Source organism: Metarhizium brunneum, chromosome 5, assembly GCF_013426205.1.
Source record: "Metarhizium brunneum chromosome 5, complete sequence".
NCBI lineage: Eukaryota > Fungi > Ascomycota > Sordariomycetes > Hypocreales > Clavicipitaceae > Metarhizium > Metarhizium brunneum.
In genome coordinates, this window is record NC_089426.1 from 2,534,408 (window position 1) to 2,552,632 (window position 18,225).

The 18,225-nt window shown below is 48.1% G+C and overlaps 6 protein-coding genes across 6 annotated transcripts; 4 read left to right on the forward strand and 2 right to left on the reverse strand.

The window, feature by feature from the left end:
• Nucleotides 1-358: 358 nt before the first annotated feature.
• Nucleotides 359-3,220, forward strand: sec15 (Exocyst complex component sec15; the record flags this gene model as incomplete). The annotated part of the gene is made up of 10 exons (XM_014686777.1): nt 359-409; nt 482-1,492; nt 1,553-1,684; nt 1,733-1,834; nt 1,894-2,003; nt 2,056-2,191; nt 2,255-2,547; nt 2,612-2,768; nt 2,836-3,089; nt 3,142-3,220. 10 exons carry the CDS (start codon nt 359-361, stop codon nt 3,218-3,220), a joined length of 2,325 nt encoding a protein of 774 aa, XP_014542263.1.
• A 239-nt stretch (nt 3,221-3,459) lies between these two features.
• On the reverse strand, nt 3,460-4,544 carry hap5 (Transcriptional activator hap5; the record flags this gene model as incomplete). The annotated part of the gene is made up of 5 exons (XM_066131331.1): nt 3,460-3,489; nt 3,551-4,216; nt 4,280-4,333; nt 4,387-4,400; nt 4,457-4,544. 5 exons carry the CDS (start codon nt 4,542-4,544, stop codon nt 3,460-3,462), a joined length of 852 nt encoding a protein of 283 aa, XP_065987439.1.
• Nucleotides 4,545-6,620: 2,076 nt separating this feature from the next.
• On the forward strand, nt 6,621-7,429 carry RSM10 (mitochondrial 37S ribosomal protein uS10m; the record flags this gene model as incomplete). Its single annotated transcript, XM_014686775.1, has 2 exons — nt 6,621-6,715; nt 6,772-7,429. The coding sequence occupies 2 exons, from the start codon at nt 6,621-6,623 to the stop codon at nt 7,427-7,429; spliced, it is 753 nt and encodes a 250-aa protein (XP_014542261.1).
• An 892-nt stretch (nt 7,430-8,321) lies between these two features.
• Nucleotides 8,322-11,898, forward strand: G6M90_00g088540 (uncharacterized protein; the record flags this gene model as incomplete). The annotated part of the gene is made up of 8 exons (XM_014686774.1): nt 8,322-8,366; nt 8,449-8,630; nt 8,689-9,030; nt 9,081-9,198; nt 9,260-11,030; nt 11,108-11,292; nt 11,469-11,749; nt 11,814-11,898. 8 exons carry the CDS (start codon nt 8,322-8,324, stop codon nt 11,896-11,898), a joined length of 3,009 nt encoding a protein of 1,002 aa, XP_014542260.1.
• A 496-nt stretch (nt 11,899-12,394) lies between these two features.
• msw1 (Tryptophan--tRNA ligase) lies at nt 12,395-13,724 on the reverse strand (the record flags this gene model as incomplete). Its single annotated transcript, XM_014686773.1, has 5 exons — nt 12,395-12,849; nt 12,907-13,025; nt 13,088-13,203; nt 13,274-13,354; nt 13,431-13,724. The coding sequence occupies 5 exons, from the start codon at nt 13,722-13,724 to the stop codon at nt 12,395-12,397; spliced, it is 1,065 nt and encodes a 354-aa protein (XP_014542259.1).
• Nucleotides 13,725-15,288: 1,564 nt separating this feature from the next.
• Nucleotides 15,289-17,374, forward strand: G6M90_00g088560 (uncharacterized protein; the record flags this gene model as incomplete). The annotated part of the gene is made up of 4 exons (XM_014686772.1): nt 15,289-15,358; nt 15,433-16,528; nt 16,626-16,887; nt 16,946-17,374. 4 exons carry the CDS (start codon nt 15,289-15,291, stop codon nt 17,372-17,374), a joined length of 1,857 nt encoding a protein of 618 aa, XP_014542258.1.
• Nucleotides 17,375-18,225: the final 851 nt, after the last annotated feature.

Consider the following 18,225-nt stretch of genomic DNA (forward strand, 5'->3'; position numbering starts at 1 on the left):
TTTGGGCCTGTTTCAAAGGAATAAGAGCCTGGCCTCAACCTCAACTCTGAGTGGCCACCTCTGTTTGTAGTCGAATTAATAACAACGTCGAATCAGATCGAGCCTTGACACCAAGCCAGCCGGAACAATGGGGCAAGCGGCTGTCCCAAACCACTGCCGATGAGGTGGGGTCCTGGTTGGATAAGATAAAGCCAGAAGTACTCGTGCTCCGTAACGCCAGGTCCATCAGTTGCGTACCCTTTCACAGCGACCAGTTGCCCATTCTCCCACAAGCCCGTTATTACAGCAGTTCACCATCCCTTTATGTGATGAATACCGCAGAGTACGCTTGGAGACTAACATTTATTCATGCATCACAATGCCACGGCGCCAAGCTGCCTTTGACGACTATACCTCTGCCGTCCCGCAGGTACGAAACCTCGTGCATTGTTATTATTGGAAGTCGATACCTCATCGACATCCCATCATTGACCTTAACTAGATCATCATCGCGTCTACCGATTCTGATTTTCTCGATCATCTGATACCGGTGTTAAAAGACGCAGCACACTCCAGACGGATACCGGCTCTAATACAATGCCTCACGCGATACTCCGAGGACCGCGAAGCTGATATCGAACGTATTGGCTTGACCAAACACGAAGAATTCCTCGATTCGGTTTCGAGACTACAACATGTTCGAGAAGACACTGTCAGCCTCACGACGGAGATTTTGAAACTCAACCAATCCATCCAGGCTAGCACAGAGAAACTAGCTGAGCAGAAGGGTGCCCTGGTCAATACAAAAGCTATTCGACAGAACATTGCCGATGCAACCGAGGCCCTGAGAGACTCCTTGAAGGTACTCCATGCTGTCAATCACGCCCATGACCTCATTCGCCAGAAAAATTACTATTCTGCTCTCAAATCTCTTGAGGATCTTCAAAACGAGTATTTAGTTCCTATATTACAAAATCGATATGCTACGCAACATCGCTTGGCTGATGTCATTCAAAAATCCATACCTGGCTCTCGAAAAGGTATTTCGGAAGCTGTCATGACCGACCTCAACACATGGCTGTTTAGAGTTCGAGAGACGTCTCAATTCCTTGGCGAAGTGGCGTTTTATCACACTGAAATGAGACGGTCCCGGCAGAGAAAGCGGGTTGAGGACGACCAATTCCTAGCCAACTTTAAGCTCAATTCGTCTATTGAACTTGTATGCGATGAAAGCGAGGAATTCGACGTACTAGATAACGAAGAACTGCAAGTCAATTTCACACCACTCTTCGAGGCTCTGCACATTCACGATGCACTTGGCCAAAGCGATCGATTTCGTGCAGAATATGCCGCTACTAGAAGACAGCAGAAAGACCTACTTCTACCCAGCACGATTGAATTACTCACTGATGACGAGTCTTCGCTAAGCAGCCTCTTAGAGGGCATTGCGGGATTCTCAATCATTGAAAAGGAAACCATGCGTCGTGTGCCACAATTACGCTCCGCAGCTGAGGTAAGTCCGCAGTCCCTTGCTATTGGAGCAATTTCTAACATGAACACCTTCGTTTCACAGGTCGAAGAGCTTTGGGAGTCAATGTGCGGTGCTGCTATAAGCCTAACATCTCGAGCGCTGAACGACGTAGGTAATGCCGAAGTTCTTCTCAAAATAAAAGGGTTCATCGCCCTGTTTGTTCAAACCATGGAGGTATGTGCCTTCCCAAGCTGCTGGTTGCTGTTTCCTAACCTCATACAGGGCTGGGGTTACTCAATCTCCACTCTCGACACGTTTTTGCTTACGCTATTTGACAAATATGCTGAGCTTCTCAAGCATCGATTTAGTGAAGATTTCCAGGAGGTCAGTATAATGTGTCCAGATTTATTTGATATGCCTCTAATGATCGCATCTGTCTATAGATTGTCTCTACAGATGACTACATGCCAATGGCCATTAATTCTCGTGAGGAATATGAAAAAGTCATTAACGTTAGCTGGTTCATGCAAAGCCAAGCCATCGATGATGTGACGTATGTTAACGGGTAAATTATATCGTCGTTGCTTGTTTACTGATGGCATTAGGTTCCCCTGTGTGCTACCCTTCTCGCAGATGTACCCTTTGTGTTGCATAGACGTTCGGAACTTTCTCAACCAGTTTTATTTCTTTTCCGATGATCATTTCCAGCACGCGGAAGTCATTGATGAGACTTTACGAAAGGTGCATAAATACTACTCATCGCGCAGGGATTCAACGTGACACTTAGCTAATAGCATTATACAGTCACTGGACGAGCTTCTCACCGAAAAGGTTTGCCGATTATTGGTTGAGAGACTCTCTTCCCAATATTTGGGACAAATTGTTCAGATTCTTATTAATCTCGAGCACTTCGAAATTGCATGTCAAGAACTTGAACAGCTTCTCATCCGTGCCAGATCGTCAAGCTCGGCTGGCGGGCCTTTGAAACTGAACGCAACCGAAGAGTTTCGCAATAACAAGAAAACTGCTGAGAAAAGAATTTTCGAGCTCGTTAATAGCAAGATTGACGACCTAGTTGACACGGCGGAATATGATTGGTGAGTATGGTGCAATTTGTCGCCTCCTTACTGAGACATAACTGACCCTTCCTCCATTCTTTAGGTTAGCGGCGGCTGTGGCACCAGAGCCGAGTAACTATATGCAAACATTGACTCGATACCTATCCAATATCATGAACTCGACATTGCTGGGGCTACCGCGAGAAATTAAGGAGCTCATTTATTTTGATGCCCTATCTCACGCTGCTAACAAAATTCTGGTTGGCACCTTCATTTCTCGCCGTACTGTAATATAAACCAATTTTTGGCGCTAATTTATATATATAGGCCCTGCCCCTGTCTCCTGAAGTCCAAAATATCAATAGCAATGGGGTTGCTGCATTGGCACTTGATGTTCAGTACCTGACTGAGTTCGTCAGTAGCCTAGAAAACGGGCAGATGTTGCGCGAAAATCTGGATGAGCTCCAACAGACCGTGAACCTGATGGAATCAGATAACCATGACGAATTTTTTGACATCTCCATTCGAAACAAGAAATACGGCCGCGTAGATGCCCTGAATGGTCCGGTGCTCTTGGAAAAGTGCGTCGTCTAGCACCTTCACAGAATGTGTACTTACTAATAACTTCATCAGGCTTACTCCCGTATCACAAGTTGCTGGCAGAGCGGCACCCCTGTCGAATTTATCATCACGGTTTGGCATGATGAAATGAGCCAGTTGTGGACAGACTAAACTTAACCTTTAAACGCTACCTTACAAGAGAGGCAAGTAAACGTGCTTGTCCACGATAGGCTTTAACAGCGAAACACGTTGAATTTGTAAACCAAACCAGACAACCCATGCGCCTACCCAAGCTACACCTGCTGTTACACCATATATACAAAAGCGATGCAGTTTTCTCCACGGGTCAAACTTCAGCGAAGCGGCGAAATGGTCAATTGCATACTTCAGCTATTCAAATTCTTCGGACGACATTGGCGCCTTTATTATGTCACAAGTCAGTTTAGGGCTCGTCAAGTGGCTGGAAAATGCATTTTCTTACCTGTTGCGCTTGCATGGCAGAGTATGGGTACATGCCTTCCATTTCTCCATACATCGATGCTGGCGCCTGGGCTTGACCGTAGGGCGCTGACGGGGCGGGAGGCACCTGGCCAGCGTACATATTTGGATTTTGTCGATAGTCTTGATCAGTAGGAAGATGGTGGCCTGCCATATATTCCGCCGTGGCCATGGGATGTGAGGCATGGTTAGACTGAGCCATATTAGCATGCTGACCAGCCATCTGAGCTTGCCCCGGAGGTGCAGGCACAGCCTGTGGGCCGCCGGCAGACTGTGCAGCAGTTCTTTTGGCATGAGATGAGGCTTCCTCTCTTGGGACAATGTCAATTAGAAAATCGAACATGTCTGATTTAGCCAATGCCGACGCAATGTCCGAGCGCTGGAGAGTCCGGCGTTTGTTCTCCTCAGCATGAATCCAGGCACGCATAGTAAGCTCAGTGATAAAAATATCGCATCCTTTTGCAAAAAGAATTGGCGCTTCGGCTGAAATCATCTTTACTTCCGGATCAGCCTTCATTACCTTCTTAATACGAGCAAGTGGCAATTGGTGAATCTTGTAGTCATGTGTATCGCTCTCCAAGTGGGATATGGTTTGCTGCCAGTAAGTAGTCAAGATATCCTTGTATTGGCCGGTCAACCCTTGATGGACCTATTAAGCAGTCGATCGAGTTAGAAAGTCAGCGTGATGACACACCAGGAGAACGGCACCAACATTTGCCCAGGGACCAGTGTACAGCTCAGCCGGTGCAAAACCTTGAGATGCAAGCTAAATAGAAGAGTTAGAGTAGTCTAAAGGAAGTTGAATAGACTTGGACGAACTGCTGCGCATGCGCCTATGACGGAATAGTTAGCAAGGTCCGCGAAACCTAGCGAATGTAGAAGCTCCTACCATAGTGACCACCATGGCTAGGGTCATAAGCTGGAGCCGAACGGTTCGGCTGTGCATGGGACTGCTGCGACTGGGCCTGCGTATCCATTCCAAGCGTTGATGATGTTGCCGTCAACAGAAATAAGATGAAATGTCCGGCTGCCGTATCGGCGTCGAATTTCGAATTCGTCCACGGAGAAAGTAGTGAGATAGCCTTCGCTCTCTGAATGTCCCGTGTCGATAATCTTCGGGAGCCGAGATTCGGATGATAATGAAACTGACAATAAAAGGCCGTCAATTGTGTTCGTCGTCGAGGGACCAAGTCGAGATGCGCCGATTGAGACGATGTAGGTGTAGAGTGGGCACAGACGCCCAAGGCCGCTTATTAGGCAAGGTTCACTAAACAAGCCGCGTCCCAACCACCAGCTGGAGCTTGTAGCGGGGCCAAGCTACCTGAGCTTTGATTGGACAGAGTGTATTATATAATATTCGCACTTTCGCGCCTCCGTTAATTTTTTTCCCTCCCTAGAGATCATTTGGCCCGGAGTCAGCTTCCGTACTCAAAGATTAAACCAATTCACAAGTTGTCGTACCGCAGGCGGTAGGGCGTATATTATTAAGCGCAATGCCTAATATTGTGGATGGTAAGATGAACAACCTGCTTCGTCAGGCTGAAGAACGACTCGAATCACCGTTCTCAGCATCATCAAGTCACGCCCAACCATCATCTGCGGTCAAAACCCTGCGCAGTGTACGCGCTGCTAGATCTGAAGAAGCAAATATTTCTGTCCGCCAGCCTCAAACACAGTCAGACACAGCGAAAAGGAATAAGGTACGGATACATCGTGTCAACTCTACCCTCCTGCCTCGTTTTTATCCCTTGTGGTCTTGGTAATTTGGCATCCCTTTACAACGAAGGATAGTGATGAGAAATAACCGTTTTCGGTACCTTGACTTGGGACTAGTATCCGTTTTGGGTCACAATCCCATGGCTTCATGATTTTTATTATATCATAGTTACTCTGAATCCTTCACCATGTCTTTCTGTGTTGCCTTTATTGCATTGCTCAGCATCGTTCACTTTCTATTTGCAAGCACTGACCTGTGCCAACCAATTCACAGAATACTGCTGGGTCTGAGTGGTTTGATCTACCAAAAACGGCCCTGACTCCGGAATTCAAACGCGAATGGCAGCTATTGCGAATGCGCGGTTTACTAGATCCAAAACATCAAAAAAAGGCTCTCAGGGCAGCTGCGCCGGAATATTCCCAAGTCGGAGAAGTGATTGCTGGTCCAACAGACTTCTTCAGCGCTAGGCTTACGAAACGAGATCGAAAAGCTACCCTATCAGGAGAGATGATAGGAGCCATAGACGGACAGAAATTGCGGACAAAATACGCAGGGATACAGCGCACAAAAGCTTCTGGGAAAAAAGCGTTCTATCAAAGACTTGTATCAAAGCGAAGGAGGAAGTAAATATGAAGAAACACATGGGATCTATTAATTCTATCGAAAGAACCAGCTTCCCGTGGCATATATTCCACCAGGCAGCTTTCCACAGGGCGACCAATCGAGTCAGGTCCGTATTGTCTATGTTGCACTGATAAAGCGAGGGTCGCGAATTTCAAGCTAAGCAGGAAGAGCTTGGTTTGCAAGATGCCCATCGCACGTGCGGAATTGTGACAGTTGACACCAATTGGTCACGGAGTGTCGGACCTGCGAGGAGGAGCGAATTCCTAGCTTGGCTAATACTATTGCAGAACCCCCGTCGGATTCAGCTGGACTGTTTGGGCGTTCGCTTTCGGAGGGTTGCCATAGTTAGGGGAATAGGCATAATGATAACTCAGACAGAAATACATGATCATTACGATAATAATATTAACAAGCAAAACTTATAAATGCACAAACGGGTAGTACTTAGGTGAATGTGAATAATGGAGTATCAGTCCTTATGGCGTTACATGCCTTCGTTGGGCGCGTGCCAACCGTGAGCCAGAAGGATGATGCTTAGTCAAGGGTAGTGGTGGAGTCTGGTGTTGGGTAATTTGGAGTGAAGAACCAAACCACAGCTTGGTCCGTGCGCGAGGAAATGCATCTTCTGCTCAATACCTTTCACTTCTGGCGACACAAACATTCCGAAGCAATAACCTTCGACCACATCTTGAATTGATCTCAGCCCCTCGACATGCCTGGCTCATTCTCGAGGTCCAAAGCCAGTGCAATACCGGCCAGCCTACCTCTTACCCTGGCCAGGACGTCAAGAAGAACTTTTGCATCTATGTTTGTCAAGCATCGCTGCCACTTCATGAAGCTATGCTCAGACTAACACTTCATAGCACTTTGGATCATGACCTAAAATATAATTCCCAATCGCGTTCTTCAACATCGACGTCGTCGTTGGCCAAACCGATTCAGATAGACCAAGTACGCCAGCCCAGGTCGCTCCAGGCTCTCCATCTCAAACCTTTGAAGCGGGAGGCTGAATTTGGAATACCATCATGCGACCTACAGTTGCGCTCATTCAGCGTCCAGCCACTCGAGTTTTTCTCCGACTTTGCGTTGCGAGCGGCCTACTATCTTGGATTACCAGCCTACGGGCCCATTCCGCTGCCAAGGATTACGGAACGATGGACCGTGCCCAAAAGTCATTTTATTTTCAAAAAGGCACAAGAAAATTTTGAACGGGTTACTCTACGTCGTATGATCCAAATCAGGGATGGAAACCCGGAAACAGTGCAGCTTTGGCTAGCATACCTAAGGAGGCATCAGTTTTATGGCGTGGGAATGAAGGCTAATGCATGGGAGTTCAGTCAGCCAGGTCTCGACCCCTCTCAAAACATGCGAGATGAGCAACTGGATCAGCTTGGCGACGTCTGGTCACAATTGGGTCAAATAGGTGACTTGGGCAGTCCGGAAAAGGTGGAAGATCTACTGAATAGTCGTCGCTTCAAGGATGCGGCTGGGTTAAGGCAACCACTGGCTACAAATAAATAAGCCATGTTGATGTATTTTTAGCGTGCTCAATGTATTATATGTACGAGCTACTCGTGTTGTAATTCTAGTGACCATCGCATAATATCATGAGACCATCATAACCTGCAAAGTTCGCCTCTACCGCATAATCCAGGTAGCAGTACACCCCACATCTAGGATTGACAGACCCTGACAGCAATGATGCTTACTGATATATCGCCCCAACAACAAACCCGACTCCCAAAATAAGGCGAAAGTACTAGACTGAGGTGGCAATTTCTCAATTATGCAGATGTAGTGTTGAATGGCCTTCGCGTTAATTTGATCAATTCGACGGTTATTGGTATATGAACGGCATTCCCTTCTTCAAAAATCGGGTTCACGACGATGTACTACCTACCTAGGTACCTTGACGTTCTGAGAAGCACCAATTGTATCATTTTTTTTAATCACTATCAAGCTCGTACTAGTTCGACGAGGGTTGCGGAAGCATTCAATCAATATAAATCCAATATATTAAGCCTGTCACATAAAATTCTTATTCAGCTGTATTTGAATATCACGGACCAACCCCGGAAGTTGCGGGAACACAACCGTCTCTTTCATTTGTCTTTATCGGGGTCGGAAATACCCAACCACACTTGCCCTCCGGCCCAAAAAAAAGAAAAGAAAAGAAGAGAATAGAAGAGAAGAGAAAAGAAAATCGTTTCTGAAAGACTTGCTAGCCGTTTGACCTCGTTACTCAGTTCTAACGCCACTGATAGCAAACTACAAAAATTGATCTTGGTGGAGGATCAGCGCGGGGTCCTGCTCAACCTACTTACACACCCCACTTCCAGCAAGTAATATTCTCACGATGCATCCACCTGCACAAGTGCATGCCAGACTGACCTGTAAATAAGGAATGGAAGCAATGGAAGACAGCACCCTTCCCTGGAGCCTTGATAAAGTTGAATCTGTAAGTTGTGTTGCTACTTCTCATCTTTTTTTTTACACGGTGTTTGCATGCATCTAGTCATTGCTGAGATAGCCTGCAACAGTTGATCTCCTCACTCTACGAACCTGGTCAGCCCAATGCCATCACCGAGGCGCAGGCCCTGCTAGCCAATTTCCAATCCTCTCCTCAGGCCTGGATTTTGGCCCATGAGCTTCTAAGGCGACCGGATGAGAAGGGAAAATTCTTTGGAGCCCTCACCATTATTGTAAAACTTAACAGGGAAAGGTTGGCGATGCCAAGTTCCCTGCAGATGTCAGCAAGATAAAGCTAACGATCATCGCAGCTCGTCGCTCAGTGAGGAAAATGCACAAGAACTATTAGAGCACCTCATTGGATGGTATCGAGATTCTTTTGAGAATTACACTGGTCCCTTGGTGCCACGCAAACTATCATCAGCCCTCGCAACTTTCTTCCTCCACTTCCATCAACTGTGGCCGAGTTTTGTTCGCCACCTTAGCATATGCCTGGCCTCATGGCAGTACTTTGACCCTCTTTCTCTACAATCTTCCTTCGATGTAGGTCGTGTCTTGGATACGCTAGATCTGAACAAACTAAAAGCCGTCTTATGGGTCGTCACTAGTATCGTGGAGGATGTCATCAGAATTGACTGGAACACAGCAAATGGGTGAGTTAGTTCAACCGTGTGCATAGCAATTAAATGCTTATGTATTGGAGGGTCCATCTTTACAACTCCGTTGTTCGAGAAGCCACGGATGCAGCAACTCTGTTATTCAAAGGCTTGGCCGAGACCCAGATGGCCGCTGTCAGTAACGACAGTATCAAGTGTCTCCAGGTATTTCAGTCCACTATCTCATATACAACTATCATCCATGAGCTAACAGCTCCACAACTAGTCGTGGATATTCTTTGCTCAGAAAGCATCCTCTCGCGACAGTCACGTTCTGGCCTTGTTGAGAAACCTGATGCCTAGTGTCATAGAGTCTCTTATTTCTGAAAGCCGCTTCGGTGCTTCGGCTGAGCTACTCATAGATACTTTGTCTAATTATCCTGCTCTTCTATCAGAGCACCATTTTAACCTTTTGGTGAACCTCTTTGTTAGTTCTTGGGCGGATGAACGTTACAGCAGGCTCCTCGAGGGCGACATGGAATTCGAATCAGCCCAATTTGGGCAGTTGCTCTTGGCATTTGGCGAGGAAAAGTGCCAATGGTTAATGCAGTCTGAAGACCCCCGAAGCAAGGTCTTGCTTTCTATGCTATGTGGCTTACTGGGATCCGATGGCTATCCGGTAGCTGAGAACAGAGTCTTCGTGCCAGCTATCGAATTTTGGTCCACCTTCACTGAAGTTATGTCAGATCTTGTCACTTTGGATGATATCTCTACTACTCCCTGGGCGGAGTCGGCATTATTGCAGGTTCTGGAAGTGGTTTCAGTCGCATGCCGTAAAATCACCTACCCCCCGGCAGAAGAATTCAGCCAGTGGGACTCTTCCGATCGAGTAGGTTTCTCAGACGCTCGAAAGGACTTTATTGACCTGTTACAATCAGCATACAGTCTATCAGGCTTTCAGCTGGTAGCCACTTTTTCCAATCTTGTACTCACTGCATTAAACGACTGTGCGTGGTTACAGCTAGAGACAGCTGCTTTCTGTCTTGCTGGTCTTGCGGATTGTAGCAAAGACGATGTTCGCCTAGACGAGGCACTTGGATCAGTCTTTGAATCTTCTCTGTTCTCACATCTCTCATCCCCGAACACCGATATCACCTTACGGACGCGGCAGACGTGCCTCTATCTCATAGAACAATATACGGAATACTTCGAACGAAATGTTTCTTCCCTTGCTCCCGCATTAAGGCTCTTATTCAGTCTGTTGGGAAATCCGTCTATGGCGGCACCGGCATCGAGATCAATTCTTCGACTATGCTCCTCTTGTCGGCATCACCTTCACGCAGAGACAAACGGGTTCCTCGATGAATATCAGACCTTAGCTGAGCAACAGAGACTCGATTGCATATCCTCTGAAAGAGTCCTCGCCGCCATTGCATCTATTGCACAAGCCATTCCCGACGCTCCTCGGAGATACAACGCATGCACAAGGCTAATAGAATTTATTCAAAACGATAGTGCTCGCGCAAGGGAGCTAGCTCAGCTTCCTTTAGGTACCAAGCTGCCCTGTTTTGGTCAGCGATGCATGGAAAATTCTGCCGACGACTCGCCCGGACTACATATCGCGTTAAAGACTCTGCGTTGTTTAGTTGGTATCGGGAGAGGTCTCCAAACTCCCGTAGAGTCAACCATTGACCTTGACGCAAGCAACCCGTCGGAAGCTGAGTATGATGACCAGTTGGAAAGGCTTCACATACAGGTTGTCCGAATCATCATGGACATTGAAGATACTTTTGGTAGAAATAGTGAGGTCAACGAGCTCGTTTGTGCCGTCCTCCGTTGTGGCTTCTCAGAAAGTGAACCAGGACCGTTCGTGCTTGGGTTTCAAGATGTCACCAGCTACTTGACCCGTCATGTTGGAAATATTCCCAGGCCAGGGATATTTGTTTCCACTGCTTGCTCGTTTGTCAGCTCTCTCTATGCACAGGGAAATCCCAATAAAGGGACGGTATATACAACATTACTACTGTGGGTAATACGGTTGCTTCAACAATCGTCTGGTAAGCAAATATTGGCTCGTTGACTCGTCGCTGAGAAAGCCACTAACATGTCCTTGCATCTGTCTTGGGTGTGGTAGACCCAGAGCATGATCCAGAATTATCTCAAAATAGTATCGATTTTGCTTGCCGGCTGCTGAGCAAAAGCCCAACAACCCTGCTCACACTGCAACCAACAACTGCCGCTGAATATTTTTTCCTCTTCACCATACAGGTTTTGGATGGTAGTGAACCCCTACCAAAGGCGGCAGCAGCAGAGTTCTGGGTATGTATCCTGATTACCTAGCCCAGACAGATGGCCTGGTTGCTTTTGTTTAATCTATTATTCTGGCAAGCCCGTCACTTCCTTTTTTCCCCGTTCCCTTTCTCCGTACTGAAGACTTTCTTTCACCTTGCCAGCTGCTAGAGAGAAGTCAGCGGCTAATGATCCATCATTGTTAGGCAACGTTTATAACACTGAAAGGTGGTCATCCAGAAGCATCGGATGCTGCAGAGCAAGCGATGGGGACTCTAGGTCCTCTCCTTGCTCGAAGCCTGGCTAGAAATATCGGAGGCCGAGCCTCAAGAAGCGAGCTGGATAGGCTTAGCGAACCCATAAAGAGACTAGTCAATTGTTACCCTCTGGCAAAAGAGTGGCTACAAAGTGCGCTCGGTCACATGTCATTTCCAAGTTCCAAGGTGACAGAGGAACAGAAGGCATTATTCGTCAAGAAGGTAGTAAGGTACGTTTGCGTTCTTTCACATTCGGCAATCCGTTAGTGTGCTAACCCGTTGTTCAAAATATAGTCTCAGGGGCTCTCGAGCTACTAACCAAGTTGTGCGTGATTTTTGGTTGTCCGCTCGAGGTAGTAGCTTCGCATACGCTTCTTAATCATTTGGAGTCGTATATATGAACACATGGGTGGCTTTTCATTCTGGAGATCAAGGATGTCCATTCAACCTCTAAATGAAAAATAAAATGTTTATCTTCCTGGTTATCAAGAGGAGCAACAGCCAAGAAAGGCATGTGGTTTTCCTGGTCATTCCATGCATTGCCATAAATTGACAATATCGAATGGACCTGATTGGCATCCACGACCGTCATATCTATGCTTGTTCTGTGTGAGGAACTGAGTGGCTTACTTTCGCCACCGTAATATATTACAAGGTGACATTTTTTTATACAAAACGCCTCGACCAGGCGGTAGCGCGCTCCTCCACCGGTGGCTACGGAGCCTAAGTATGACGGCTTCCCTTCTCATGGGGCCAGCAGCGCCACTATGGGCACTCCTGTTGTTTACAGAGGTGAGGGCACACGTCCTACTGTTATTCAAGTCCGAAGCTTACAGCAAGGAGTGATGAGACACAGCCCTAGATTTCAGCGGTGCTCACAGTCCCACAGCTGTTCTCACCATGCCCATTGTTTCTTCCGCACTTTGCAATGCTTTTCGCGCACCGTCAGCCGCCACATGATCCAAATAATGGGTATCGCTGTCAATAAGCTCGATATACCGAGTCCGAATGCCCTGCAGTCCAAGAATGACCGCATCGGATACCATATCCTTGAACAAGCGAGGATGAGTATCACTGTATGCCTGTGCAAGCTGCTCAGGGCTTCGTTTCTCCGCGTCGAATATAGAGAAGAGGCTCAGAAGATTTGATATACCCGGCCTTAGAGCGTGGTCATAGGATATTCCATGAACGGAGTCAGTCAGGGCGGAGGAAATTTTGAGTCTAATCTCATCAGCGGTATCGGTGATCAGAATTCGTGAACGAGCCAGTTTGTGTGACTTGGACATCTTCGATGTTGGGTCTGAGAGGGACATGACTCGATGCACCGGGGCTGGAACGCTGTGTGATTAGCCTATGATGATGGAGCAGTCGGGACTAATACACATACGAGTAATAGTTTTCGGCTGAACTAGACATTCCCCATATGCGTGGTTAAAATTAGTGACACACTCCCGGGCGAATTCGAGGTGTTGTTGCTGATCATGTCCAACGGGAACATGGGTGGCTCTACAAAATAGTGAGTTCAATTCGACATGGGCTCCCACCACGATCAGGGTGTAGTCACACACCTATGGACGAGTATATCAGCAGCTTGGAGGACTGGATAGGAGAAAAGCCCAAGCTTCAATCGGCTTTCAGCCGGCCGGTCTTCCATGTGTGAATTTGGTGCAAGGTTGAGTTTTTGCTAGCATGGGTGTCAGCGCATGCAGTAGGAAACCGACTTTTGTCTCAGTCAACTCGGGCAGTATTCGCACCTTCCATTGCGTCATCCGGGAGAGATATCCAACAGACGCTGTACAGGCTAGGATCCACATGAGCTCTGAATGAGCAGGTACCTGTATCATTTTGTCAGGCTCTCTGGCTCTGGTCTGTGTGCGTACGCCTTGGGGTTGGTGTCCTTTTGGAACTTACGGACGACTGGTAGAAGAGAATGGACCGCTCTGGATCAATTCCTATTGCCAAAAGCGCGGCGAGGCTTTCTCTCTTCCACCGCTTCAATTTTTCCGGCGATTGGGGCGTGGTAATAGCATGGAGGTCGACAATGGAATATATCAGCTTTGTATCCTTGTGCTCATGGTGTTGCAGCTGCACCCATTGCCGTAAGGCGCCGACATAGTTGCCCAGGTGCGGTATGCCAGTAGGCTGGATCCCTGAGAATATAACCCTGGGCCGTATGGCTGTAGATTTGTTGATAAGGCGCTGCATCTAGTTCTGTTATAGGCACGCCGCTTGGATGTGTGAGATGGTAGGTTCCGTATATGATGCAAGAGGCACGTGCCTCACCAATCCAACAAGTAAGGGAATAGTATGTTGGTGGTGATCTGGCTATTCGTATCGCGTTTCGGTCATTGATAAGTCTAGGTGTCCTATGTGGTTGAGATCTTTCGATTTTTGCAAATGTACCGGGAGCCGAGCTTGCCCCTGGCTTAGTTTGATCGCCTCCCGCTTTATGGCTAGGTACCTACTTAGCCTGGACAGGTTGCGAGAAGTAGGCGCAGGGAGCGAATGTGTTATGTGGGGCTATTATTTGGGTCAGGGCCAACCACGTGTGTTACTGCGGAATGGTGAAGAGCTTCTGCGTACAGAGTACTCCTGGTCATTCGTCCAGGGCAAAAAATAACTACATGTAACTAACTACCCTACTTAAGTGCTTACCTTTAAGTCTAGGTACTTTACTTGCTTAGTAGGTACTAAATAAGTACTTACTTAATTAAGTAGTGAATGTACTTGAGTGTGGACGGGTCGACTCTGGGCACGTTCCAACGGCCATCGGGCAGTGCCTAAGTATTTACACCTTCAGGTGTTCAGTGGGTGACAATACCATAAGTATGCAATAAGTACGTTGCCGTTTGAAAAAGCTAATACCGTCCGTATCCCGCAAATGGTGCTTGGACAGCTTTACAGAAGGGGAAGCTCCCCGCCGGCGGAACAATTAGGCGAGGGACTTTTTATTCCCCTGAGTGGCATGGTACTATTCAGTGACAAGAGGTCTGGGGCTTCTATCGGCAGATAACCAACGGCAATGCAAACTGGCTGACACTGCGGAGTAATTTTAATATGTTTGATCTGGCGCTGGTAGAGAGAACTGAGATCTCTTGCCAGGCACCCTAGACCGAAAACGGTGTCCGGGAATCTCCACGGCATGCTTATTTATTGGTATTTGCGGGACCACGACATGGCCGTAACATACGGCGTAAATGGCCTTGTGATGACATGCGATGTCTGCTGTAGAGTAATTGTTATTGTGTTGTGCCATCGTGATCATGATGTGAGTCCTCTGCCGGACCTTCCTGGAATAGCACTACCCACCCCTTCTGCCTTGACAGCACCCAACCGCCATATAGGTTATCCAGAGCCGTTCATACCCGTACCCTCCCAAGTACCTACCCTGGGTACCTACCTACCTAGGTACTTGTAGGTTGGTATGTAGGTAGTACTCCGTAGGTCTGGTAGCTCCCTGTCAGAATCGCGCGGCATTAAGCCGAACACTGGTCCCTAGGATGGGCCGAAACTACGCCCGCTACTTACTTAAGTATGATGTAAATAGGTATCTACCCCTCCCAGACCATAACTACAAAACAACATCGTTCCCGACCGCACAGCTTGCCATAAGAGGACAACACCCGTCAATCAGCCGGCACTCTCCTTCCCCATTGCGCAACCATAGGGTCGGTCAATGCTCGGCAGACCACTCCCCGCGTTACCACGCACATTACGAGCATACACTCTGTACAATCACACAAAGCGTCGCCCAGTAACTACGACAGCCATGGCGGATTCCTCCCCGCAGCTCGCAAAGCTGAGGAGCTTGATGAAGGAAAGGAAGGTCCATGTCTATGGTAGGTAATAGCCTGACCGATTGAAGTGGACCGGTAAACTAGTTGCTATGTATTGCTCTAACTCATCAACACAGTTATCCCGTCCGAAGATAGCCACAGCTCAGAATACATTGCCGCCTGCGATGCCCGCCGGGAGTTCATGAGTGGATTTACAGGATCGGCAGGGTGTGCCATCGTCACACTCGAGGCCGCCGCGCTTGCCACAGATGGTCGATACTTCAACCAAGCTGCCAAACAGCTAGACGGCAACTGGACCTTACTCAAGCAAGGACTGCAAGATGTCCCTACCTGGCAAGAATGGGCTGCCGGCCAGTCTGCGGGAGGGAAAACCGTGGCCGTCGACCCATCACTCCTCCCTGGGTCGGCTGCCAAGAAACTCAATGACCAAGTCCGCAAGGCGGGCGGTGCTGATCTGGTTCCCCTCGATGAGAATATTGTAGATATAGCATGGGGCGATAGCCGTCCCGAACGTCCTTGTCAATCAGTCAGCGTCCTACCAGACGAGCTTGCCGGAAAGCCGGCCACAACAAAAATCGAGGAACTGCGCCAGGAATTAGCCAAAAAAAATTGCCCCGGTTTCTTTGTGTCCATGCTGGACGAAGTTGCGTGGCTCTTCAATCTACGGGGTAATGACATACCCTACAACCCGGTGTTCTTCTCATATGCCACTATCACGCCGGAGGTGGCAATCCTATACGTTGACGAGTCCAAGTTGGACGAATCATGTAGGGCACACTTACGGGAGAACAATGTTCAGGTCAAACCCTATGACTCGTTTTTCCCTGATGCGCGCCAACTGCATACCGAGGTCAAGGCCAAGCGGCAGGCCGGTGGAGATGGTGTTGTGGTAGGCAACTTCCTGATATCGAACAAGGCCTCATGGGCAATGAGCCGAGCGCTCGGAGGTGACGGCTCAGTAGAAGAGATGAGGAGCCCAGTTGGTGATGCAAAGGCCGTCAAAAATGAAACCGAAATGAATGGCATGCGAGCCTGTCATGTCAGAGACGGAGCTGCCCTAATCGAGTTCTTTGCTTGGTTAGAGGACCAGCTCGCGGACAAGAAGATCATGATTGACGAAGTGCAAGCAGCTGACAAACTAGAGGAATTGCGATCGAAACATCAACATTTTGTTGGCTTGTCGTTTCCCACCATATCTTCTACCGGAGCAAAGTAAGAGCTGGACCCAACTCATGATAACTTGACAGACCAGTCAGGTTTGTGTCTCTTGCGTCCATGGCAGTCGTTAGCTGACGTACAACTCCAACAGTGCAGCCATTATCCACTATGGCCCCGAGAAAGGTAGCTGCGCGACAATCGACCCGGGAAGAGTGTATCTCTGCGATTCCGGAGCGCAGTATCGTGATGGAACTACAGACACGACGAGGACACTACACTTTGGGAAGCCCAGTGATGCCGAGAAAAAAGCATACACGCTTGTCCTTAAAGGCCTCATCGGTCTTGATACAGCAGTCTTCCCGAAAGGCACTACAGGGTTTGCCCTGGACTGTTTAGCTCGGCAGCACCTTTGGGTTAGTATCGATGATCAACAGCCAGGCAACAATATGCGCTGACGCTCTCTGCATGTAGAAAAACGGGCTCGACTACCGACATGGCACGGGCCATGGCGTGGGTTCATATCTCAACGTCCACGAAGGCCCAATTGGTATTGGAACCCGCGTACAGTATACCGAAGTCCCATTGGCTCCCGGAAACGTGCTCTCCAACGAGCCGGGCTACTATGAAGACGGAAATTTTGGTATTCGGATCGAGAATATCATGATGGTTAGAGAGGTTCAGACGGAACATTGCTTTGGAGACAAGTCGTATTTGGGCTTCGAACACGTAACCATGGTTCCCTATTGTCAAAGCTTGATTGAGAGAGATATGCTTACTGCAGATGAAAAGGCTTGGCTGAATGCATACAATGACGAAGTTCTGAAAAACACAAAGGGCTTTTTTCAAGGTGATGACTTGACAATAGCATGGCTTACACGGGAGACACGACGAATTGAGTAGATATAGTTATACCGTTAAAAGAGCCCGCACTATTCACTATCCATTAAAGATGAACAAACGCAGCCAATACATATGTTATAGCAAATGAGGATGTGAACCAAGGTTTTTTTGTACAAGCCTGGCAAAGTGCAGATATTCCGGGAACTCGACCAACCCCAGCCAGGCGTGACAGGTCATATCCATATTTGGAAGCGAACTTGTTTCGTCAGTATCGAGACAAATGAGGTGCGCAATGCGAGCAAAGCCCTGTTTATTGGTTTACAGGCCCGACAGCTAGCCAATCCGTCCAGGGAGAGCAGGGATTTACTCACGTGGAAGGATAGGGCGATAGCACCACCAAGGAAGACAAGAGTTCGAGAAAACAAGGCCGTTAGAAGTCCAGCCAAGAGGCCTGCCGTCGGGGAGTCATATCAGTAATGACCAATACAAGCCAACGTCTGGGGCCTTATTTCAAAAAAAGTTCTAAAGAAAAGTTACTGACCTGCAAGACTACCGTTAGAGATTTGCCGAACAATCTCGGGGGATATCCCAGTGCGCCGAAGCCGATTCCGTGATGGCGTAGAGGACGGATCGAGTACCGGTCGGGCATCGAGCCGAACGTATGATCCGTTTACCAGGATTGAGCTGGTGCAAATGCATGTGCCAGCTCCAATAGCAAGGAGTTGTGCGGGTCTCCAAAGGCTGCGAAAAGGGAAAATACGGCTCATCGTAAAGCGAATAGTAAAGCTGCTTGAATACTTTATTTGTTGTAAGGGGTTGTGGCCAGTGCCTCCTACACAACATGAGGGGTCCTGCTGGAAACGAACCAGGGATGCTCGGTTACGTCATCCCCAGAGACAGCAGCATATGTG